This window comes from Mustelus asterias, chromosome 4 (assembly GCF_964213995.1).
Source record: "Mustelus asterias chromosome 4, sMusAst1.hap1.1, whole genome shotgun sequence".
NCBI classification, from domain to species: domain Eukaryota; kingdom Metazoa; phylum Chordata; class Chondrichthyes; order Carcharhiniformes; family Triakidae; genus Mustelus; species Mustelus asterias.
Window position 1 is genome coordinate 24,830,630 of NC_135804.1, and position 25,961 is coordinate 24,856,590.

The 25,961-nt window shown below is 39.6% G+C and overlaps 1 protein-coding gene across 1 annotated transcript; it reads right to left on the minus strand.

Annotated features, from left to right (window-relative positions):
- Positions 1 to 405: 405 nt before the first annotated feature.
- On the minus strand, positions 406 to 25,961 carry terfa (telomeric repeat binding factor a). Its single transcript, XM_078210658.1, has 10 exons — positions 25,688 to 25,961; positions 21,057 to 21,134; positions 20,776 to 20,888; positions 18,455 to 18,541; positions 13,565 to 13,699; positions 12,691 to 12,845; positions 8,672 to 9,091; positions 7,366 to 7,460; positions 4,699 to 4,754; positions 406 to 2,800 (listed from the first exon to the last, which is right to left on the minus strand). The coding sequence occupies exons 1-10, from the start codon at positions 25,878 to 25,880 to the stop codon at positions 2,642 to 2,644; spliced, it is 1,491 nt and encodes a 496-aa protein (XP_078066784.1). The 5' UTR covers positions 25,881 to 25,961; the 3' UTR covers positions 406 to 2,641.

The window sequence follows — 25,961 nt, forward strand, 5'->3', positions numbered from 1 at the left end:
TGAACCTAAAACTTACTTTCAAATGAGGTACTAATGAGGAGGTGGGGTGGGGGGGAACATTGTTATACAACTGTACTGATAAGAAACAATTTACTTTCACTCCTACCCCTGGCCATGGAACTAGTTCAATACCAATAAGTTAAACCATTCATTCATCATTTGGCATGTTTGGGCCTTTGCTGTTGCAAATTGGCCGTTGTATTTGCTTACAGAATTTAGTCAAATGTTATTAATCCTTCAGCTTTGAAATGATTTGGGATGTTCGGAGGACATCACAAAGCAAAATGCAAATACCTTGGTTCATATTTTGAATACCCACATTAAATCCTTCCAACTCAACAAATACATAGACATTAATTGCTGTCATCATAATTCAAGAGAAGACAAAATAGAGGAATGCATTGCCACTGTGAAAAAATATAATTTATTTCCAACTGGGCGCCAATCATGGCCTGTAACATTTGAAAAGCACAAAAGGTAGAGATTTCAATAGTTGGGGGTCAAGGTAGAGGCAACAGAAAATGAGTTGGAAACATTTTTGAGTGCAATATCTTACCTCAAATCCTTTATATACTAGATTAAAAAGGAGTTAAAGGGTGCATTGTGCAATGTTGAGCAATTATTTAACATGTGCCAACTTTGCATGCATCTTTTTAAAAAATCTAATAGTGTTGATTAATGAAGGTTTCCATTGACATGAAACCATGACATCAGAAACAACCTCAGGTTTTAAAGGTATGCTCATACTATATAAGTGGCCTATACTTGTTTTAGTTATATTTGCAAACATCTTTGTTGTATTAATAAGTGATGTTAAAATATAGGAATTTAGAAATATTTGTTGCCATAAAATATACACCTTATGAAACAAGCAAATTTAAGCGAAAAGAGAGCTAAAGCAGCTAGTTGCTTTGTATATTTTTCTCCATATAGTATAAATTCCTGCAGACAATTGGCACAATGAAAACGGAGACATAAAACTCTCAGTATCACGACAACTTTCTTCTTAAAATAAAACTGCACAATTTAAAAGTCAACACCAGTTTGCTCTTGCAATCAATTCTTGACCATAAATATGAGATCACAGATTCATATTTTCGTAGAAAAAATAGACAGAATCCATGATCTTGAAAACACTGATACAAATACTGGAAAACTCCAAAACAGCTGTATAAATAAAATAGTATTTTCTGACTTAACCATTTAGTTTTTCCAAGCATTCCCAGAGTTTTCTGCAGGTTTCTTGGTAGTCAGGTGATGAAAATGTTAACCTGCTCCTCCCAGAATTATGCAGAATATTCTAGATGCAACGTTAATAATGTAAATCTGATATCCAATAGCATTAATGAGTAAGGCAGTGTCATACAAGCTCTGTTCAATTGCAAAGTGGAAAAGGTTAAAAAGATTTTAAAAATTCTTCACCAGCATTGCCAACCACTATGCTTTGGCAAGCCCCTCACTCCACAACAGGTGTTGGAATTTCTTCCAGATCAGAAAATTCAGGGCCGCCATCACAAAATAATGACTTCATTGGAAGTTATAATTACTATATTTAGGTCAATAATATTTAGATTGATTCTGACTCTGTTGACAGCATCGACAGACTTTACATTTTCTGCTTAGTAACATCTTTGATGTTGCAAGAAAATGGAAACTTTTTTTAAAAAGCTAGGTCATATCAGACTCGGGCAACAAAAACTGATAGTAACAGTACAACTAAAAGCATAGTGGTAGCAAAAGAAAAGCAGTGAGCAGGAAAGTGACCAATGGCTATACTAAGAAATTAAATTCTCCAGGAAGCATCACCTGGCAAGTTAATGGAAGAGTTACCTTCCATGCAGATATGTCAATATACAAGATACAGCAATTGTAAGACATTCTTTGGAGTAAGAACATTAGAAGCCCATAATTCATGGGAAACTGTAGCTACGAATATGGTGTGCTCACAAACAAGACATGTATGCATATATAAAAATACTCTGCAGGAAATCAAGTGAATCAGATGACAATAAAAATCAATAATCACTATCTGGTACACCACATTTGTTTATACCAAGCTCAAAAGACCTATAATTCTCAACTGTTGCAAGTACGAGTGAACTGCAAACCACTCAAAATGCAAGTCAAGCTAGTGCTGCAATTGCATTGGTAGACTTTTTTTTCTACAAGGTTCTACAGTGTTGATATTTTATTTGTCCAAATATTACAAAGAGGTTGTTGGGGGATTCTGCATTTTTATTGGCTTATGATTACTCGAGGCATGTCAGAGCACTGTGCACAGTCGCATGCGAGATATTACAAATTAAAATTACAGTTCACAAAATTAACACAGCAGGGATTAAATAGTTCATTGGAAATTCTTTTTTTTAAATTCAATTTTCCTTGGTATAGTACAGCACATGGGTAAGATTGCTTACATGCATGTTAACTTACACACGTAGGTACAAGCTTCCACACGGTCGTTCCTGCTTCATAAAGAAAAAAAGGGCTACTGTCAGTGCCAATTCAATCAAGGACTTGTTTTTCAGTCTAATCCAACAGTAAAAACAAAGATTCTGTATTCTCTTTCAAGACCAATATACGGTTTATTTTTCATATATGGCAATTGGTGAAACTGTTTCAAATGGTCAGCGTTGTCTTTTTAAACAATTCCAAGCTTTCTCATTGTTCTCCATCGATCTTTAATCATGACACTTGTGCGATTACAAAACGGGTAATGTTTCAGGATCCTCCACCAATTTCCTGGTCCAAATTTTTGTACACCCTGTTTAATCCATTCAGTTTCTTCAACTGTCCATTTCTAAAATATGATTTAAAACATCATAAATTAGAAACAATTTGATGATAGAACAACAATATATTACTAATGGTATTCTTTAAAGGCTACGACCAGCTAGGTCTGAAAATCTGTTTCTCAGTAACCAATCACACCACACTCCTGCAAAATCAAGACTTAATGGGAATAAATCATGATTACAGATTATTTCATAATGGTAAGCATTATTTTTAGCTGACATACTTGGCAAATCAGTGGAATGTGATATTTATATACAAATGATATGTTGTATCGAAATAAAACAAACATTGCTCAAGTGGCCATTCTTCAGAGGTAACCTTGTCACAGAAAGTTGATTCATTGATTGGGGGACACATCACACCTAACCAGGCAGCCACAGACATGTGTGGTGGCAGAAGAATAGTTTGAGCTGGCAAATTTTCTCCTCTTGAGGCATGGAGGATACTTGTCGTGACACTCTGCTGAATTAAGCGATCCAGCCAAAGACAAATCAAACACAAGGATTCCTGATCTATCAGGCTCATCCACACACCATATTTAACATTAAGAGAATAGTGCATTCATTTGATATCCATGCATTTTACACCTTTTTATCTGGGTTCTGAGAATTTCAAATTTTAAGTTCGAAGTAATGAAAATTTAACTACACTGATAGACGAAAGACAGGCATTGATAGAGGTGGCTGAGAACATGATGCAGCAGATGAGAGTGCGGTCAGAAGGAACTGGGTCCAGTGCTGGAAAAGATTCAATGATCTTACTCATTCTGGCAGGGTGAGTGCAATACCAAACCTTCATGACAGGCCTCTCATTCATCCTACGGGATAACCATCTTTGTGGTCAAAGAAAACTTAAAAGTTTTAAATTTAGGATGTTGGACTAATGGATAACCTCATGTGACCGTCCAGACTTGCAAGCTGCTCTCAATCTCTTCCATTCTGCATGCAAGAAACTTGGTCGGTTTGAACGTGACCAAAACAAAACTATGAACCCACACCTGGTCAGCCAAATATTCAACTGCCCATATATTTTGAAGGAAACTCTGGAATATGTTGAGCCCTTCAGTACAGGTTGAGAATGTGGTCACTAAGGAATATGGGATTCAGGGCTTTATCAATAAAGATATACAGAACAAAAACTATGAAGTTATGGTGAATCTTTATAAAAAGCGAGTTCAGCCTTAACTGGAGTATCATATCCAATTCTGGGCATCACATTTTGGGAAGGATACGAAAGCACCGGTGGAGGTGGGTATGAAAGAGAATTATGAGAATGAATCTGGGGATGAGAGCCTTCAATTGCAAGGATAGACAGATGAAGCTGGAGTTATTCTCAGAGGAGAAAAGGTTGAGAGGAGATTTGATAATTGTGCTCAAAATCATGCGGGATCGAGACAAAGTAGATAGGGAGAAACTGCTCCTATTGGCAGAAAGGCTAAAATTCAAGGCATTTGATCAAAATAAGTCAGAGGTGACATGAGGAAAACCATCATTATGATCTGGGTGGGATGCACTCCCTGAATGTGTGGTGGATGAATGTAAATTCAATTGTGGATTAAAAAGTGAATTGGATAATTACCTGAGGAGAAATAATTTGCAGAGCTACGTGGGAAAGGCAGAGTCATGGATCTAGTAGAGTAGCTCTCAGCAGAACACTAGCAAGAACCCAATGTATTATAGCCATTCTATGATTAAATATCCTATTGGTAGAATTATAGAATCAAATAAACTAATCCAATGCTGTTTTATGTACTAGTCTAAAGATTCCTTCTTAATCCAGCTTCAGAAAATTTATGATATGACAACCTTTTAAAATCAAATTGATGGATAAATTGTCACAAGTTAATTTCAATGTGCAGATCATCATATTGTAGTATACAAATTTCAAGGTTAAGGAATTTACCTGCCGTTTGACTGAGAATGAAACATTACTTTCTGTCGGTGACGTTCTTCCATTTCCTGTGTAAAAAGTCAAATTGATAAAACAGTGACCATAAGCAGTGTTGCAATTAATACACTGGACCATAATTTGTTCAAAGGAATCTAACAAGAGTCTGGTGTTACTTTATGGAGAGAAAAAAAATTACTTGTGTACACATCCTTCTAACTTTTTCCATTATAAATTCCTGTCACTATATTTATGATGGAAGCTTTCTGTATAAACTTGCCACCTTGTAATATTCTCCTTCTAATGGTGCAACATGAAGACTCAATTTTGAAACATCTCGCCTGTCCTGCAAGGAAACTCCTATCCTCCAAACAACTCTCCTCTTAGGACTCCAAGATCTGGATCAATGCAGTACATTTTTAATGGAACACATGCTAAGTTCCACAAATTTTAAGGCCAATGCAAGGCAAAGACATCTTGTTTGCAAAACCATGGTGGTATTATGATCCTGGACCAGACACCCAATTTTTTTGGCAGAATGCACTAAGAACCAATAATCTAAGAAAGTAAACAAAGTTTGAGATCCTAAGTATTTACTAAAAAAATTAAAGCCACAAGATTCCATGGTTTCTAAACAAACAAAATAAACTTTACCATTCAAAGTCATAACGGAAAAGCCAATTTACAATATAGTCTTAACATTCAGAATTAATATGAAGTGCATGTGAATAATTAGCAAATTATGGTCAAATACACAACACTGCTCAACAAAAGACAGATGCGACCAAGACAGACTCCCCAGATTGCTCAGTAACTCATCTGGATGTCAGCGTTCACTACAAATCAAACAATCTTCTTTAAACTCCATCTCCCTTATGAGGGATTGCAAGTCTTCACTCTTCCCTTTAGAAGATTATAGCCTTGAAATTCAGGTCTTCCAAATGTTGCTCCGGCAAAGGTTGCCTCAATAACTGTTCACCTCATGATGGGTTTCAATCTCATCTCCTGAGATTACATTCCCTTGGATTCTGCACTCCAGCATCAATTCAAAAACGCAACTTTGTCTCTTCAGCCACAACGAGCTGGATACCACTGCTCCACAGGGTCACTTCTGTCCCAGCGGCCTGCAGCATTAAGTCACCAACCTTCCTCTGCCTTTTTCACTATTCAGGGCTTCTCCCGAGCCTTCACTACTTGAAGCCTGCCAGCCGCAACACTTTTACTGCTTGCAGCCTCTTTCTTTACTCCTCTCCCCACGAGTTTCTCATCCCAGTAGTTCACAGCAGTGTAGTGGTCCCCTCCTCTCAGTGGTTTCTTCCTTGGTTTTCTCTCTCTCTAGGACCTCTACCTCTGAAATTCTTTCATTAAAACACCTCACTCCTCGGTCCCCTGATTGTGTTTTTGCACCATCTTTCCCCCACATTTGCACACTGGGAACTTGTCCCTGGCCCAAAGATGACAAAAACGCTGTACTGCGCATGCACAGCCTGCTCCCCATCCCCACGTGTGGAAACTCCCAGGGCATGTTGGGACATGTAGTTCCCAGCCTCCTCTTGTAGGGATTCCTGAACAGTATTGACTTACTACATTTAGAAATTGCTTTCCAGAATACCTACCATTACAGTCTTTTCCACTTTTGCATTCTAATCTTTTCATCACCACTTACTTATCAATTTGGCCAAATAACTTGGTCAATCCATTATCCTGCACCAGTTTTCATTTTCCAGCTCTCGTCACCCCTATCCTTCATTTATTTGTTCTTCTACTTCGTGTTTATAACATTCGTTCTTCCCTGTAATGCTACTTTCCAGCCAGTCTTCATACTCTTATTAGCCTTGCTAATATTTTGATTCCCTTTATTTTGTGATCTCGCAATTTTCTTTTATGTTATTAGTCCGAGATTAACTTTAGCTTCAGCTGCTTCACCAATGACCTGCTTAATCCCAAAGTCAGATGCGAGGATGCTCAATGATGATTCTACAATGTACAATATTGCAACCACTAAAATAATGAATTATCCTAAGCCATTGTTCAGTCAGACAGAGTCAAAATTCAGGCATGTGATGACAAATGGCAGATAACTTTCAGACCATGTAAGTACCTGAATCTCCAAAACGACCAAAACCACTTCTCTATCCTGAATAAGCAAAATGCCAAAAGTACCACTTCAGTATCCTAGATTTCATCACTGGATCAGCTATAACACCACCATAGAAACATAGAAGATAGGAGCAGGAGCAGACCATTTGGCCCTTCGAGCCTGCTCTGCCATTCATAACCATCATGGTTGATCATCCAACTCAATAGCCTCAATGACCACAAAGGACAAAGAAAAGGCTGGGTACTCTGGGACTAATGATCCCTTAAAGCCACTTCACCCCCAAACCCTCAGTTCTCCAAATTACACAGTATATCATCTTGGGTCCATACGTAGTGTCTTTGCACTGTCACAGGGTCACAATCCTGAAATTCTTTAGCTAACACCATTACCAAGAAGACCTCCAGCAGTTCAAAAAGAAAGCCCATCACAACCTCCCAGTAATAAATTCAGTCATCCACATCCTGAGAACAATATTGTTTATTAAAAACAGATAGTGATGTTAGTAATGTATCCAGGTGAGATTTTATGAAAACTTGTGCGAATCAATATTCATGTTCTGGATGCTGTGTTACTTTACTTACGGGTAGAAATGTCTTGGGGTACATCAAAAAGAAATTCTTCATCACTCCATTTTTCCTTGTCCTCAATGATTCCAGGCTCATTCAAGCAGTTATGCCTAATTGATAATTTAAAATAATCAGACAGCAAAAATACAAAATAGCCTGGAAAACTGAATCTTTTTACCATATAGCAAACATCAAAGACCACTTTAACTACTATATTTGGAAATCTGTTTGTGTCATATTCCTAAAATGGAGTTATATTACCAATAGATAAATTTGTTACTTTGTCCCCCAAAATAAAAAAAACCATAAAGGGCTGATGAAAATTAATGCAATATTGCTACAACTATTGTATTACTTAAGCATGCTCCTTTACACACCACTCAGAACTGGAGACTGAGAGAACTCCTTTTGTGGAGGAATATCACAAAGCCAGAGACAGAACAGTCCTGTGGCTACCTTTTATTAATATTCTGGCAGATGAGCTTACATTGGTATCTTGCAAGTTAAATATGTGTTCTTCCAGAATGGTTTCTACCCAAGTGTTGTCAGATGGTTTTCCCCACACACACACACACACACTAGATAAGTACAAGTGACTACCTCCCACATCTTGGTATCAAAGCAACATCACAATCCAACGTCTTCTGAAAAAAAGATAAAAATACTACCTACAGCAAGGTTACAACTGCAACCACTATTCAGGTTCAGATGGCATTGGTGAAGTATCATGGTTGATTGAAGTGGTCAGTTGAGTTACTGTTTGTAATGCAAATCTGGTGTCTCCCACATAGTAGAGCTCGGGCTATTACTACAATTTTAAGGCAATAAAGGACAAAGTGATTGACTATCTGATTCTTCTGTTATAATTTAGAACATGTTATGGAAATTTGTAGCTATGGAAAAAAAGGTGCCACAACTGGCCAGAAGCAAGAAGTAGGGAAGAGAAAACCCACACCATTCCCTGGTGCGACAGCCCTGTAAAGACGTTCAGTATGTAGATGGGATAGAAGGGGGAAAAGAAAATCCATGACGCCTTCCTGTCAAATAATCCAGAAACTCTCAATTCAAATTCATAAATTAACTGCCATTTTAAACTTGATACCAAATGGTTTATTTTCCTCTATAGAAATCTATTCCAACCAAAGCCAGTGCCTCCTGTAGCAGAAAATGGGAGCAGTAAAAAACCCTCAGAATTTAATTTGTACTCAAGTATTGTTTAAATATACTGTCAGTGTTCCTTCAATTGAGTATATTTTGGGGGGGGGGGGGGGGGGGGGGGGAATACATGAACTTAGAGGCTACATAATTGAACAATGCTTACCTCTTAACATGTCCCAGCTGCAAAGTGGTTTCCTTCTGTGATGTTTCTTTAAAAGGACCATTTCTTTTCCGTGACTGTATGGCTTTGACTCCGTCTTGTTGAAATTCCTGTCTGCTTTCAGACTTGGCTATGGAATCAAGGTGTTCTACCTCATCCTGACTGTCTGGATCTATAATAAACCGAGAGACAGTCTGTATGCATTTTGCAGCTGGCTTATCAGGTTGCTGAACAGTATCTGCCTCAGTCCTCTGCTTCTTGCACCTTGTCATCTGTTGTGATTTGCTGTTTCCAAGCAATTCAAAATCCAGTTCATCTATCTCTTTAAAAGATATCAATGGATCCACATTTAATTTATGGAGGATGCAGAATGCGGTTTGTAGAGCTACAAAACTATTAATAAGGCCAGGCTGAAGTTCCACTCTGGAAAGAATTTTAAAAAAAATTCATTATAGGATTATTTGTTTGTCTGGATTTGTGATTTCAACAAAAACAACAAATTTTCTCTCCCGACTCCATCATCAAAAAAGCAGGAGGAAGGAGGGAAATAACTCAGCTAGGATTTCAGCTCCTGAATTGTATCCAGTGACGCTTACCAAGAAGTGCTCAGAGGAGGATCTGAACTCCTCTCCAGTCAAATAATCTGCCAACATTGAAAATCCTGACTCGGGCATGAGGAATAGAAAGATACTTTGGGGGTTTGTAAGTTGGGAGGAAAAATCTATTTTTTTAAAAATTCAGCTAGAATATTTATCTTCGGCATCTTCTTGGCACAGGGGTTAGCACGGCTGCCTCACAGCACCAGGGATCTGGGTTCGATTCCCAGCTTGGGTCACTGTCTGTGTGGAGTCTGCATGTTCTCCCCGTGTCTGCGTGGGTTTCCTCCGGGTGCTCCGGTTTCCTCCCACAGTCTGAAAGACGTGCTGGTTAGGTACATTGGCCATGCTAAATTCTCCCTCAGTGTAACCTGAACAGGCGTTGGAGTGTGGTGACTAGGGGATTTTCGCAGTAACTTCATTGCGGTGTTAATGCAAGCCTACTTGTGACACTAATAAATAAACTCTCTCATGATTAAGTCATACTAGCAAGCAACTTATTACAAGTGTACCAAAAGCAATTTTCTTCCTTCCCCAGAATTTCTTTGCAGAATGCATATTGGCTTTAAAATATTGATTGGACTTTAATCCTGAACCTAACAGTGAGCAAGGCGGTTCTGGGTGTACTTCCATCTTATTTCCCCCTCTTACACACACATAAATATTTGAATCAAGAATAGGTGTAGGCCATTTGGCCCCTTGAGTATGTTCCACCATTTGATAAGATCGTGGCTGACTTGATTACAGCCTCATCTCTACTTTCTGGTCTACCCGCCTGTCAATCAAAAAAAATCAATCCAACTCAGCCTGATAAATATTAATTGACCATGCCTTCACTGCTCTCTGTCGAAAAGAATTCCACAGACCAACGACATTCAGAAAAAAAATTCTCATCTCCATCCTTATTTTTAAACTGTTGCCCAATTCTCGTTCCCCCCACGAGGAAACATCCTCTCAGCATCAAGCAAGTCAATTTCCCTCAGGATTTCACATGTTTCAATAAGATCACCGCTTATTCTTCTAAACTCCAATGACACAGGCCCATAAGATAACCCTCTCATCCCTGGAATCAGTCAAGTTAACCTTCTCTGAACGGCTTCTAATGTCTTTTCCCAACTAAAGAAATTAAAACTGGACAGTGCTCTTCCTCCTACATCAGAGTGGAGATCAGAAATGGATTCAATGGGAATTAATCGGCACAAATCCAAGTCCTTATTGAACTGTACCTTGATTTGTCAATACAAATATACAACACAACAGTGGCACAGCTGCTTTGGATGGTCAGGCTGATTGAAGTTCTGCCTTACAAAAATTCCAAGCCTGAAAAACAGGCCTTCTAAATGAAGCATACTTCTTTTCTCATAAAACTGTACACGGTACAAAACAAGAAGGAACACAACCTTTTTAAAGAAAGGGAATTTAAACAGTTTGGGAGTTTTGAGTTCCATTCAATTAAATATATTCATGGCTATACATTTCTCATTCAGAAACCATTAATATCAACTTCAGGTTGCTAATCAGGGTAACACACAATCCTAACCCTTCCAAGTTGCAAAAGAAGACAGGCAGATTAACTTTTGATCCATCCTTCATAATGGCATTGCTATCCGTTCAATTACTTCAACCATTTCTGCAATCCGCAGAAAAACTAAACCATCACTGCTGGCAAATATAGTGTCAGCAATGAAAGAAAACCCACTGCCCACCGCTCAAATACCTCAACTTTCCCAAACAAAAATTATATATTCTAAAGTTAGACAAGTGCCCTTTTAGAAGCCCATAACGGACCAAAAAGGAAGGAGTGGGTTGATGCCAGACAGACAAAAAGAGGATGCAACCATTGGTCCCTTTCTGGACAGGACAAACTAACCAAACACCAATAGGAAAAAGATGAGTTAGTCTCTGTACCATTTCACTCACGCTACCAATCATGAAATTGTCAACCACTTCACAAACATGCATAATTATTTAATATGTTCTCTGATAAAGATCATAATGAGAATACACACTACTGTTATATATGAGGAAGTTAATGGGTGATTTCATAGGTACCCAGGTTTGCAAAGGTTGTGAGCCAAGTAGACCATGGGAATTTTCACAGTAACTTCATTTCAATGTTCATAGAATCATAGAAACCCTACAGTGCAGAAAGAGGCCATTTGGCCCATCGAGTCTGCACCGACCACAATCCCACTCAGGCCCTACCCCCATATCCCTACATATTTACCCGCTAATCCCTCTAACCTACACATCTCGGGACTCTAAGAGGCAATCTTGAGCATGGCCAACCAACCTAACCCGCACATCTTTGGACTGTGGGAGGAAACCGGAGCACCCGGAGGAAACCCACGCAGACACGAGGAGAATCTGCAAACTCCACACAGACAGTGACCCAAGCCGGGAATCGAACCCAGGTCCCTGGAGCTGTGAAGCAGCAGTGCTAACCACTGTGCTACCGTGCCATACAATGTTAATGTAAGCCTACTTTGTGACGCTAATAAATAAACTTTAAAAAATATTATGGCTGGTTCACAGGATAACAAGAGGACACAAATACAAAACCATTACAAAAACAGTTGAAGGAAAAGTTGAAAGAAATTCTTGGGAGCGTAGTTAGAGTGCAGATATTTCTGCAAAAACATTATTGAAACAGAGACGATGATTTATTTTATAAGGAAATGCAATGGTTGTCCAGGAGGGAGGCGACAATATTCTATATTAAATGTGAAACAAATTTTTTCTTTTGTGAAGTCCATGCTTTATTCAGGCCATCTTCAAGGTCTCTTTCAAGACAAATATCAACCTGACATGGACACCCCTATCACTTGTCCTTCATCATTGCTAGGTGAATATCTGGAATTTCTGACTTAAAACCATTGTTGGTGCACCATCACCACAAGGACTGCAACAACGAGGAGAAAGTGCGTCATCACTTTCTAGGCCACCAAGTGATGGATTATAAACGTGACTTTGCCAAAGTAACACTCATCCAGAGAAGACAATAAAGAGCATATCAAAAATGTTGATGGGCTGTTTTGAATTGATATTAATGGATTTTAAGGTAGGAACTTGGGATTTGAAAGTGCAAAGCAGGTGAACTATATTCAATATTAGTTCTGTTTCCATATTGTAAGTTAGGAAGTCATACCTATACTTTATAAAACACAATTCCAACACTTAAATGTAGAATAGACAAGTAAAACTCTGATAGTATGAGATGGGCAGGTTAATTTTCCCTTTAAGATTTTTGTTGGCAAAGAAAGTGATTAAGTTGCAACTGTTATTTACTGAAGTAGCATAACTTGAAACTGGCTCCAGATCATTCTATCAAATGAGAATTTGGGAGAGGCTGGAGAATTTTTAAAAACATTTACACAGACATCAATTATGAAATGGATTTGAAGTTGATTAAAAACTTCCAACCACCTGTTAGAACATATACGGCATTTATCCATTGGCTTTGATGAGCATTTATTCCACTCTGATGCCTGCTTCTCCTGCTGCACCTTTTGATTAACATCCAGTCTTGGTTCTTGATCCTCCATTTGAGTTACAGATCTTGAAGTGGAGTTTTTTGCACTCTGAAAGCAAACATGTTAAAATATTTGTTGCTTTGTTTTGTGAAATCTTTCACCAGAATCTACTTCACATGTGTATCGTTGATGTGTAATTTATATTTTACAAGCAAATGTCAGTCTAAGAGCAAACGTCTGTACCTTTCATAGACATTAGAAGATATGTCTGCCCTTTTGTATCAAAACAAGTTGATAACAGGTCTTCCCTATATTTCTTTAGCACTCCTTGCATGGCTGTCTAAGTCATAGAAAATAAAGTGGCTGGCAGATGACATAGTTTGAAAGCATTGGGCAACGTTGATCAAAAAGCACGTAATCCTAAATATGCACTTACAAGTTTGCAACAAATACATAATTAATGCACAATAAACTCAAAAAAGTTAGCACAGCTCAGTGAAAAATGGAAATTAACAATCTACACATTCTCAGTTATGCTAAAACACATTTTTCTAAGTACAACTTTTGTATTTTACATTATGTTTAACATACGATACATAGCTTAATATTTTTGAAAACTACAAAAGAGAACTCGAGTGCAAAGTAGAAGAAATAAAGTGCTGAAAATATTTTCCATTTATCCTCTATTAGGCCCCTGGCTGGTGATTGGAGGAGATATGGGTGACGGGCATGAATGAACAAAACCATGAACAGTGTGAAGTGACACAATTGTAGAACAAGTCCATTTGAAACATAATATGAAAAAGTAACTAAATCAGAATACATACAAGAAGAAGAAATGGCTCCGAGTTGTCAATTAAGCTTTCTACAAAAAGCAACATTTTCCTTTTCAAGCTGCAGTTTGAAAATAGATGCAGATCAAGATGGGATGAATTCTTCTCTTTAATTGCAGTAAGTAATTTCTAAAAAAGAGGATAGAAGTTTAGAATTATAATGGCAAAAGCACAATCCAACTGATAGTTTTTTTTATTTTCAAAAAACGCTATCTGACAAGTATTTTAGTATTTCTCTATCGAGCCGCTATATCTTGCATGTTCTCATTTCAATTTATTTTAAACTCATGTTCCCCACCAAAATGTAGATCATGTATCTAATGAGAGCAAGCCTACTCTGAATGGTACAGCACTAACAATTAGAATGTCAGCAATGGTTCAGTTGGTAGCACTCACACCTACATTAGAAGGTTGTGGTCTCAAGTCTCATTACAGGACTGGAGCACCAAAATCTCGGCTGACAGTGCGTCGTGTGAGGAGGATACTAAGAGGCTTCAGGGTGACTTGGGCAGGTTGGCTGAGTGGCAAGTACAATATAACATGGATAAATGTGAGGTTATCCACTTCAGTGGCAAAAACAGGAAGGAAGATTATTATCTGAATGGTGGCATTTTAGGAAAAGGGGAAGTGTAACATGACCTGGGTGTCATGGTGGAACAGTCGCTGAAGGTTGGCGGTGAGGAAAGCTATAGGCATGCTGGCCTTCATAGCAAGAGGATTTAAGTATAGGAGTAAGGATGTCTTGCTGCAGTTATACAGGGCCTTGGCGAGGCCACACCTTTAGTACTGGGTGCAGTTTTGGTCTCCTAGTCTGAGGAAAGACACTCTTGCTATTGAGAGAGTCCAGCGAAGGTTCACCAGACTGATTCCTGGAATGGCAGGACTGACATATGAAGAGAGACTGGATCGACTGAACTTGTACTTACTGGAATTTAGAAGAATGAGGGGGGATCTCATAGAAACATACAAGATCCTGATGGGACTGGACAAGCTAGGTGCGGGGAGAATGTTTCCGATGTTGGGGAAATGCAGAACTAGGGGGTCACCGTCTAAGAATAAGGGGTAAGCCATTTAAGACTGACACGAGCAAGAACTTCTTCACTTAGAGTTGTGGAATTCTCTACCCCAGAAAGCTGTTGGGGCCAGTCCATTAGATATGTTCAAGAGGGAGCTGGACGTGGCCCTTGTGGCTACAGGGATTAAGGGGTACGGAGAGGAAGCTAGAGTGGGATACTGAAAATGCATGATCAACCATGATCATATTGAATGGCCTACTCCTGCACCTATTTTCTATGTTAATCCAGTGCAATACTGAGGAAGTGCTGTATTCAGAGGTGGTAGGTTTCGGATGAGGCGTTAAACTGAGGTCCCTCTGTCGTCACGGGTGGACAAAAAAATCAAACAGAACTATTTTGAAGAAGAGCAGGCGATTTTTCCCTGGTGCCCTGGCTACCCTCAATCAACATCACAGGAACAGATTATCTGGTCATCATCACATTGCTACTTATGGGGGTGGGTATGAGAAAACTAATTGTTCAGTTATCTGCTTTCCAATAGTGAGTGCACCTTAAAAGTACCTCACTGGTTGCAGTGCTTTGGGACATCATGAGATTGTGAAAAGGCTATATAACTTGAGATCTTTCGAACTATTCAGGCAAGTGGAGATATTAGGTTAAATTATTTGTTGTGATGCATGGTCTTGAAACAAATCACCATTTTGTCTTACTGTGCAATTTTCCTATTTCTCTTGTTTCTTACACTCCAGTTTTAACCAAAATGTTTCAAAATGATCATCTCCCCTTTGGCAGAAGTGATGCAAGTGCTACTAACTGTAACTTTGGTATCACATCTGCTGTGCTGTCTGGTCCGTTCAATAATATTTTTAAATTCTCAGCCCAAGAACAGGGCTGATGCATGAACAGACTTGACATGAGTTAGGACGTGGGCAGCAGATGTTTGAATATCCTCGAGTGAACAAAAAATAAAATGTGGGAGGCCAGTCAGGTGTGCACTGGGTGGGGGGACAATCTTGGTAATGATCTTGGTCTGTGGTTGAAAGTTCATCAAATATAACACTAAGGTTAACAGTTTGGGTTCAGTCTCAGACTGACTCCTCTCAATGAGGGAAATTGAATTGGTGGCTACAGAACAGAGCTTGTTGATGATACCCAAGACAATGGCTTTGATCTTCCCAATATTTAATTGGAGGAAATTTCTGCTCATCCAGTACTGAATGTTAGACAAGCAGTTCGACAATTTGGAAACAGTGGAGGTATTGAGAGAGTTGACAATGAGGTAATGCTGCTGAGGTGTACATGTGGATACTGATGTTATGTTTTCGATTGTGTAGCTCAGGAGCAGCAATGTAGATGAGAAATAAGGGAAACAAAGGACAGATTCTCTGGAGCAGCAGAGTTGATGAGAAGCTTGCTGATGATTCTCTATTTATGATTAGATAGACAAGAATGGAACCAAATGAGTACAGTCCAATCCGGCTGGACAATGATGGAGGCAGTAGAGGCGGATGGTTGGGTAACCTGTGTTACAGTAAAAATGAAAAAGGATAGACAAAGAAGAAAGAATTGGAGGCTGTGTTGACACAATCGATCTCATGGACAGAGGGATTCCAAAATATATCTTGCAGGTACGATAGGTTTACAAGATGGCTGATTGATACAGTTTTAAAAACAGCAGTTTGGAATTAGGCTAATCATTTAAAAATGTTGACTAGTTTAGAACAATACTGTATGGAAAGGAAATGTGGCACAGGAAATATTTTAAAAAGAAACATGCTAGACATAGCATTCATATTATTGAAGTTTGATAATGGGGAGTTAGAAAATATGTATTGCAAATTATAAAAAAATTCTTAATATAATCTACTTTAAAATGTACCGTTTCTTCTTTGAGGCAATGCACACATTTATACATTATATTTAATATAATATATAGCTAGCGTTGTACATTTTGCACAGCTTTTATAAGTTGCATGTTATTGGAGTTAACTTATTAGCTTCAAACCAAAATCTGGCTACCAACTACTCACTTAGACACCACAGTTGGAAAAAAGCCTTCATTTATATTCATGTGCACTCAAGCGATATTCACCACCACAGCATTAAAAACCAAGAAACTACATTACAGATGTTTCCATTGATTTAGTTCCATAAAGGACATGTATGCATTATATTTCTAATTGTATCAAATATAATCATTTCGAAATGCAGAAAAAATATAGTAATTATTAAATCCAATCGCATTGTGATGGTTTATTTTCAAAACAATATAACATCTTGGAAGTGTACCATGTATATCTGCATTTTACTTCACAAAAGCTGAAAAATAACATTTAATATACTCTTTAAAAAAGACCATTGTGACTATAGTTACCATCAGTTCCTTCTAACTATAATATTGCGTTGCCCCGATGTAAGTTTTAGGGCAAATCCTCCACGATTAAAGAACCCAGGGATAAGGAGAATGGACAATTTGTTAAAATGGCTGGCTGGCTGTCAGGACCTTTACAACCACATGAATATGCAAGAGGCTGGGAATAACGAGAAGGTCAAGACAGGGATGATCTAATCAACAGGAAACAAAGAAGAAACCATGGCCAGCAGACGAGGAGTAAATAGCCCAGCAGCAAGACAATGAGAACAGAGATCAGTCCATCCACGGACAACATTAAGACCCATTTCGCTGATGGGATACCAATCAGGCTGATTCAGAAAACATTTAAAAGACATTAAAATATCGATTAAGGGCGGCCCCGACAGTTCCGGCCCTTTGTTCCAGTCGATCGAAACTACCAGTGATCAGAAACTGTTTTATGTGAGAGAATCACCGGTGAGGTTTTAAAAAGGGACAAGCAAGCTCTGGCTCACTCTCTCTCTCTCTCTCGCTCCCGATGTGTGCTCTCTTAGCTTTTCGCCTCTTCCTCCTGGCACTTAGCTCTTCAGCTCTCGCACCACGTGTACCCGCTCCTGCCCGCCAGCCAGACCCGCATCAAGACAAGTAAAGCCGCTCTCAAAGTTGTAAGTACCTCCGCCGGCTGAAGTTCCCAATATAAGGTAGAGGACGAGGGTTGAAAGGGGGTGGTGTTTAGTGAAGTTAAGTGTGATAAGACTGTGTAAAAGTAAGAATTTACGTTGTGCCGATAGTGTTTCCTCCCATAGAAAATAGTTTAAAGTATAAGCTTTGTTATTGTATGGTGTGGTGTTGGGAAGGTTGATTTGCTGTTTGAATAAATTGTAACTTTGAAACCCGTTTGGAGCTCATCTTGCTTTTCTGTTCTCTCATCTGTGTACTCTGGCGGGGTCACAATTTCAAGGGCTCTCACCGTAAATCCGGAGTCTAGAACCAAGGGTGATCTGAGCGCCTCGAAAATGCTCACTCGGGGGAAACGACTGGTCAGGGATAAACAGTGCAGTTTCCCTCGTTCTCTCTCTCGTGGAAACTACCTGAGTGAGGTGGTTACAGGGTGGCCGTTTGCTCCACCAACGAGAGAGAGGATCACCCAGGCGTTGGTGGTGGTCAGGATACCTGGTGTGGAATAAGGTCCAGGTCACCGGTTAAGTATAAACAGTGAGCCTGGCCCAGCGCTCTCTCCAGCGGAAACTGCCCCAGTGCGGCGTTCCTCGGCTTTGAAGTTTCAGAGCCCGCTGGAAAGAGACCCCACAGGTACTGCTGCACACCGATACCAGCCTGAGAGTGGAGTAAAGGAAACAGACCCGCTACACCGACTGCCCTCATTATTGCTTTGAGATTGTAATATTAAGCAAGAATTTGAAAGTTGCAAGGTATATATCAATACTATGAAAAAACACATGGCCCAGCACCGAAATATAAGATTTTTTTGTCCAGATTAAACAGCTGCAGACAAACCTGGTCAATAGCGCCCTTTTTGAGATATTGTTCCAAGATTTTAGATGCACCTTGAAAACTGTTTTTCTTAATAGATTCAGCTACCGCCTTGAGAAAGAAAGGATCAATATGTTACAAATGTTCGAGATTTGCAAGCACAAAAATAATTTACCAACTTTGAAAAAGCTGACACCACAATCTGACCTTCATTCAAATCATGGACCACAATCCCAGGGACTGGTCATCCTGGTTAGATGTTTCACCACTAACGAGGCATGATTTAAGAAATTCACTGGCTAACCCTGGAGGCTCCACGACAAGATAAATATGAGGAACATCAACTGATTAAGTGGCAATGCCACTAATACATTTTTTGAGGAAGTAATAGACATAGTAGATAATGGTAGTGTAGAAGATATATTTTAGCTAGATTTTCAAAAGGCCTTTCATATGGTCCCTGTAAAAGACTTACGAATAGGGTGAGAGAATGTGGAGTCAGGGGACAAATGGCAGATGGATTGCTAGCTGGCTTCAAGGCAGAAAACAGAGTGAGATTAAGGGGTAGTTATTGAGAGTGAAGGTGGGAAGTGGTCTTCCACAAGGGTCAGTGCTTGGCAACTAATGTTCACAACTTACATCGGATTTTGAAATCAAAAACACAATTTCTAAATTTCCCCATGACAAAAAAAATTAAGGATTGGGGTGAAAGTCAACACTGAGAAGGATGAAAGCAAATTACAGGAGGACAGCAATACATTCGCAGAATGGGAACTTAATTGACAAATGACACAAGTAAATGTGAGGGAGTACAACTTGGTAGGAAGAATAGGGAGATCACATTGTTTGAATTTGAATTTCTTGAAACATCAAATATTACAGGGGCATTGTTCTCTCTGACCCGTTTATTTTCTCATTGCTTCCAGGTAGCTCATAATTCTGCATAATCTTTTGTTATGATAATGAAATAGTCTGTTAATTCTCTATGCCTGATTTCAATATCAGTATTCAGGTTCCCTGTGTAAATATCCCCCAGTGAGCCTTTTGTACAGATAAAATGGGGAATTTGAAAAGATTATACTGTCAGTATATTTTGCTACAAAGTTAAAGATAATATTGGGCAATGAGCATACTTTGCACTTGTCTCTCTGCTTTACTGTCTTATTTCCCTTCACGTTGTGTCAAAAATCAAATGTTCCTCTCCTGTTTCTTGCTTTTTAAAAAAAAATTATGGAGTACTTCACATTTGTCAACTTTGTTTTACTTTTTAAAAATGTTACCCATTTAGGTTATAGTTACTGTCAGAAATCATAATCTATAGATGTATGAGCCCTTGCTCAATGTTGACCCATTCACCAGCAAGTTGGGAAGTTGGTGGTTCAAGTCCCATTCTAAAGACTGCATCCCCCCCAGAAGAGCGTTATAACCTATCCACAATATATTTGTGCTCTGTGATTAAAATGTTTAGGATTAGGGCAGCACGGTGGCACAGTGGTTAGCACTGCTGCCTCTCAGAGCCAGGGACCCGGGTTCAATTCCCAGCTTGGGTCACTGTCTGTGTGGAATTTGCACATTCTCCCTGTGTTGCATAGGTTTCCTCCGGGTTCTCCGGTTTCCTTCCACAGTCCGAAGATGTGCAGGTTAGGTGCATTGGCCATGCTAAATTGTCCCTCAGTGTACCCGAACAGGTGCCGAAGCATGGCGACTGGGGGATTTTCACAGTAACTTCATTGCAGTGTGAATGGCCTACCTGTGACTAATAAATAAACTTTAACTTTTAACTTTATGTTATAGTCTAATCTAAATTTAACACGTCACAAACAAGACTTTCAATATATACTTGTAGAATTTTGGTAGTTAGGTAGCTGGTGACCACCTAGATCAAATTGCTACTTAGCTGCAAATAAACTGGATCTGATTAACTTTGTCACATTATCACCTCGAGTTAAGTGAACGTTAACTGTCAAATCAACTTTTCAATGTTTACTTAGATTTGTGGAAAAAATGAATTGTTTGTTTCTCTTATTAACAGATTCTGGGAAAAAAGGACTTAACAGTTGCTTTTGTCTTAAATGAGATGGCTGATCTGAAACAGGATTCTTGGAAACCAACCAGATTCTTTTGAACTCTATTTTGAGCTACAGGTGCATTATGAAAGATACCACTTTGTTTGAAAGAAACAATGGATACAGAAATTGTTCTCCTGTGCAGACGTGTATTGCATATAGTTATCTGCAAACAATGAGAAAATAATAAAGGAGCAGATCAGAAGAGAACAATTGCTCCCGCAATGCTTGATGCTTCAAGAAATTTAAATTCTTAATTTTTTTTTTAAACATACCGACCTGCTCCACCACCGCTCCTCTGACCTCTTGGAAAATATCCTCACTCAGCAAGAACTCTGCCTTCATCTGGTCCAGAATTGTCATAACAGAATCTAGTGGTATGACATCACTCTCTGAAAATGAAATTTTTTTGTATTTAAGAGCACATTGATCACAACAATTAAAAAGAAATCAATGACACTTTCAAACTATTTTAGATGGTTAGATTCAAAATCTGAAGCATGAATTATCATGCTGTACTCAAACAGAGTATTTTGTCTGCATAGAGAACATTTACTTACCAAATTTGGATAGAAATTGTATTGTTAGAAGTTTCTTGCCAATCTCCTCTGTGTCGATGTATGGTCGATTTAAGACAGCTGTAATTGGAGGGGAAAGGGAAGGAAAATGCACTTCATAACTAAAAGCCAGAATGTTCACTTGAACATGCATTTTAGTAGAACCAGGTCAGTTTTTAAAAATATATTAGTTAATACCATTCAAGCATTGCATACAAGGCCAGCAATGGTTGCCCATCTCCAATTGTTTTCAAGGCACTGGTTAGTGGCCTTCCTGAACTACTGCAGTCCACATACCTGATCTAGGTACACCCACAGTGCTGTTAGGGAGTTTCAGGATTTTGACCCAGCAACTGTAAAGGAAGTGATAATTGTTCCATTCAGGATGGTGTGGGGCTTGGAGATGAATTTGCAGGTGGTCATGTTTCCATGTGTCTGTTGCCCTTACCCATCTTGGTGATAAAGGTCATGGGTTTGAAAGATTCTGTCAAAGGTTAGTTGCTGCAGAGCATCTTGTAAACAGCATGTACTACTGTCCGTGTGCGCTGGCGGTGGAAGTAGTGAATGTTTAAGGTGTTGAATGGGGTGAAAAATCAAGGGTGCTGGTTGGAGTTGAGCTTCTTGAGTGTTCCAAGTACGGAGAGCATCTCACCACACTCCTGATTTAAATGGTGGACAGGTTTTGGGAAGTCAGGAGGCAAGTTACTCATCACAGAACTCGCAATCTCTAACCTACTTTTGTTACCCCAGTATTTGTACGGCTAGTCCAGTTGAAGTTTCTGGTCAATGTTAACAGGGTGGAGGTTTCAGCAATAGTAATATCATGCAACATCAAGGGGTGATAATTAAATTCTATTGTGTGGAGATAGTCATTGTCTGGCACTTGTGTGGCGTGAAAGTTATTTTAAATTTGCTAGTTACAGGATGGAGGTGAGAATGTTTCTAGCATTTAAACATTCCCTAATATTAAAATGTGGAAAGAATACACTTTGCTGTATTTGACATTTTAAAGATGTCAATTTGATTCTAAGAATGAAATTCTCAGATCTCCCAGGTTGATAGTTCAGTGTCTTTACTGCTGAAGAAATTCCTTGTGCAGCTTCAGTTATCATAAAGAGACTATTTTAGTTCACCAAATATAGTGGTTCAACTGGTTGCTTTCAGTGGGAGATTCTTGTGACTACTATTCAGGTTTGGGTTTCATGTCTGTGTTCATTTCATGTTGGAAGATTTAAAGCCTGGAAGCAGCAGTCGAAGAAGAAGATTGAAATCAAATTGGATCAGGCCACTCTCCTTATTACTCTGCTGCATGGCACAGAATCCTGGGTCTGCTACAGGCACCACATCAAAGCTCTGGAATACTTCCAGTAAAGACATACAAGTTCAATCATGACAATTCAATGACAGGACAAAATCACAAACATTGGCCTCTAACTTTCTGATTTCCCAGCGACAGATTTGGGAGTACCCCAAAATTCATGGGAATTCCTCTTGGAAATTTCCAGGTAAGGGTTTACCCACTATTTGTCCAGTAAGATCCCCACAGGATCTACACCTGCCCCAACAACCACCCCGACGTCCAACCTGGGCCACCTTCCCTGACCAGCTCCCCAGGTCCAACCTGCTGATTGACCTGCATCCTCACCAGCCACCACTAACCGCCCCCCCCCCCCCTCCCAGATTTCATCCCCTCCCCACTTCTGGCCCACATTAAAAGGTTCAACAGCAGACAGGCAATGGCTAGCATTCACAGAATTAATACAGGGTTTACAACATATCAACATTCCTTTGAGGCTTTAGAGATTGGGGATGCGTTGTTTAAAGTTTATTTGTCACAAGTAAGCTTACATTAACACTCCAATGAAGTTAGCGAAAATCCCCTAGTCGCCACACTCCGGCGCCTGTTCAGGAGAATTTAGCTTGGCATTGCACCTAACCAGCACATCTTTCAGACTGTGGAAGGAAACTAGAGCACCCGGAGGAAACTCATGCACACAGAGGGAGAATGTGCAGACTCTGCACAGACAGTGACCCAAGCCGGGTATTGAACCCAGGTGCCTGGCACTGCAAGGTAGCAGTGCTAACCCATTGTACCACCGTGCTGCCATCACCTTGCAAAATTCCATAGATTCTGGAACAATTCATGAAGGTTAGAAGGGAGCAAATGTAACCCCACTACTTAAGAAAGGAGGAAGTTTGAAAACAGGGAACTAGCCTGACATCAGCAGCAGGGAAATTGCTATAATCTGTCATAAAGGATGCAAGAACTGGACACTTAGAAAATAATGGTAGGATTGTGTCGTCAATATAGACTTTTGAAAGGGAAATCATACTAGACAAACCTATTACACATTTTTTGGAGGAAGTAACTAGCAGAATAGCTAAGGATTCACCACTTGATGTGGTGTATTTGGATTTTCAGAAGTTTTCAGAAGAGGTGAGGAAGCAAAATTAGAGCACATGGTATGGGGTTAATATACTGGCATAGATTGCGAATTGGTTAATGGATAGAAAACAGGGAACAGAAATAAATGGGTCAAATCCAGGATGGCAAGCTGCGACGAATGGTGTACCGCAAGAATCAGTGCTTGGACCTCGGTCATTCACAATCTTTATCTATGATTTTGATGTGGGCACCAAATGTAATATTGCTTCTCGGCCTTTTGGCTGGGGTCGGGTGTGGTGTGGGTGGGGTGCTGCACTCGGTTGGGGTCGTTGGGTTGCACTGGGGCTTCGTGTGTTTCATGTGAGGCAGTTTTTGGAGGCGGCGTCTCGGTCTTTTGGCTGGGATGCGGGTGGGCTCAAGTCTTGGAGGAGGTATTACTTTCCCTTCTCCAATCAGCTTGGCTCATGTAGATCAGGCCCAGGACAGGGTGATTTGGTCGCTCGCCCTGTCTTGTCAGCCTGGATCGGAAATGTCTCAACTTGTTGAGACTCTGAATTGGATTTGATTTGATTGAATTGGAAAAGTATATTTTTTAAAAATTGCTTCTTGGCCTTTTGGCTGAGATCAAGTGTGGTCTGGTGATGCTGCACTTGGTAGTGGCCATTGGGTTGCATTTAAGCTTCATTTTCATATGAAGCAATTTTTAAAAGCGGCATCTCGGCCTTTTGGCTAAGATGCAAATGAGATCAAGCATTGGGGGGCAGAGACGTCTGCCTACTCCAATCAGCTTGGCTCATGTAGATCAGGCCCAAGACAGGGTAGAGGGTTGCATACCCTGTCTTGTCAGCTTGGATCGGAAATGTCTCAACTTGTTGAGACTCTGAATTGGAAAAAAAAATTTCTAAGTTTGCTGATGATACAAGGTTGGAATGAGTTGTGAGAAGGATGCAAAGAAGCTTCAAAGGGATTTGTTCAGACCAAGTGAGTCAGGAAGAATGTAGAAAATTGAATATGTGGAAAAATATGGAAGTTTGGCCAGAAAAACAGAAATTGCAGAGTATTTAAATGGTGAGAGATTGGAAATGTTGTTGTATGAAGGGACTGTCGTATCACTGTTTATAAATCACTGAAGGTTAACAGGCAGCTGCAGAAAGCAATTAAGCCAAGATGTTGACATTTATTATAAGAATAATGAAATCTTGTCATAATTGTAGAGAGCCTTGGTGAGATCAAAGTCAAGGTATTGTGTACACTGTTGGTCTCCTTACCTAAAAGGAGAATATACTTGCCATTGAGGTTGTTCAACAAAGGTTGATCCCTGGGATGGTGGAATGATCCTATGAAGAGTGACTCTCCACAGTTTAGAAGAATGAGATGCAATCTTATTGACATATACAAAATTCTTACAGGCTAGATGCAAGATTGATATTGCCTTTGGCTGGGGTGTCTCGCACCTGTGACAGCCTCAGAATAAGAGGTAGCCCATTTAGGACTGAGGAGGAATTTTTCACTCAGAGAGAAGTGAATCTTTGGAATTTTCTGCCTCAGCAATCTATCATTAAGTATATTCAAGTTAGAGACCAACAAATTTCTAGATATTAAAGATATCATGTGATATGGGGATAGTGTGAAAAAATGGCTTTGAAGTAGAAGATCAACCATTATCTAGTTGAATAACAGAGCATACCTGAGGGGCAGAATCGCCTTCCCGTGCTCATATTATGTTTCTAAATCACTTTCAGCTTGCACATAAAAACAGCTAAGTGTTTTCCCTACATCCTTTTGTTTGCTGTTGTTTGGTTCAGCCAATGAACTAAATGTTGCAAGAAAACATTCCAAAAAGTAAACAAACTTTGGAGTTTGCACAAAGCAAAATACGAATGTAAAAATACAGTCGGCATTCTCGGATCTGTAACTGTGGAAGTGAAAGGTAACTCTTTCCCCTTTAACAGCGAATGTACCGTTGATGGAGGTCATCATATAATTTACTGGGATTCCTGATCATAATTACTAGCTTAGGCATCCTTTATCTCCAAAATCTTAGTACAAATTAAAATGCTCAACTCTCTTATTCTGAAACATAAGATGATGTTCGTCGGAAAACTCAGCAATTCTATCGACTTCCACCCATCTCTGTGGATGCTGGCCGCCTTTTCCGTTTATCCCTACAATGTTTTGGCTAATGTGCAAATAATTAACTTGTCCCTAATCTTTAACCCAGTTCGTACAACTCGATCTCTCGCCTCACCCGTTATCACATTGAGAATGGCGCAAAACTCCTCGTACGCCCCAGCTCTGAACGCTCGGAGTGCACTGTGCAGGTTAAACTCCAGCGTCCAACCGTTCACCACTCGCTCGGGGTCAGGAACAACTTTAGCATCATCACCGCCTCGCCCAAGATGCGCCTCCAGATCACTGGTCAACCCCTGACACATCGCCATTTCTCAAAGGAAACAGGCTGAAAATGGCGCCTGCTCAAAATAATGGGCTCACTCGCTACTCGTGATGCTTTGGGGCGGTGA

Excerpts from the sequence above, each read along its gene's own strand:
- terfa (XM_078210658.1), bottom strand. The coding sequence starts at position 25,880 with ATGGCGATGTGTCAGGGGTTGACCAGTGATCTGGAGGCGCATCTTGGG. Across the intron at positions 18,542-20,775 it reads GAGGAGCGGTGGTGGAGCAG|GCGGTAGCTGAATCTATTAA; the intron begins GTCGGTATGTTT and ends TTCTTTCTCAAG. Across the intron at positions 9,092-12,690 it reads TGCCGTATATGTTCTAACAG|AGTGGAACTTCAGCCTGGCC; the intron begins GTGGTTGGAAGT and ends AATTCTTTCCAG.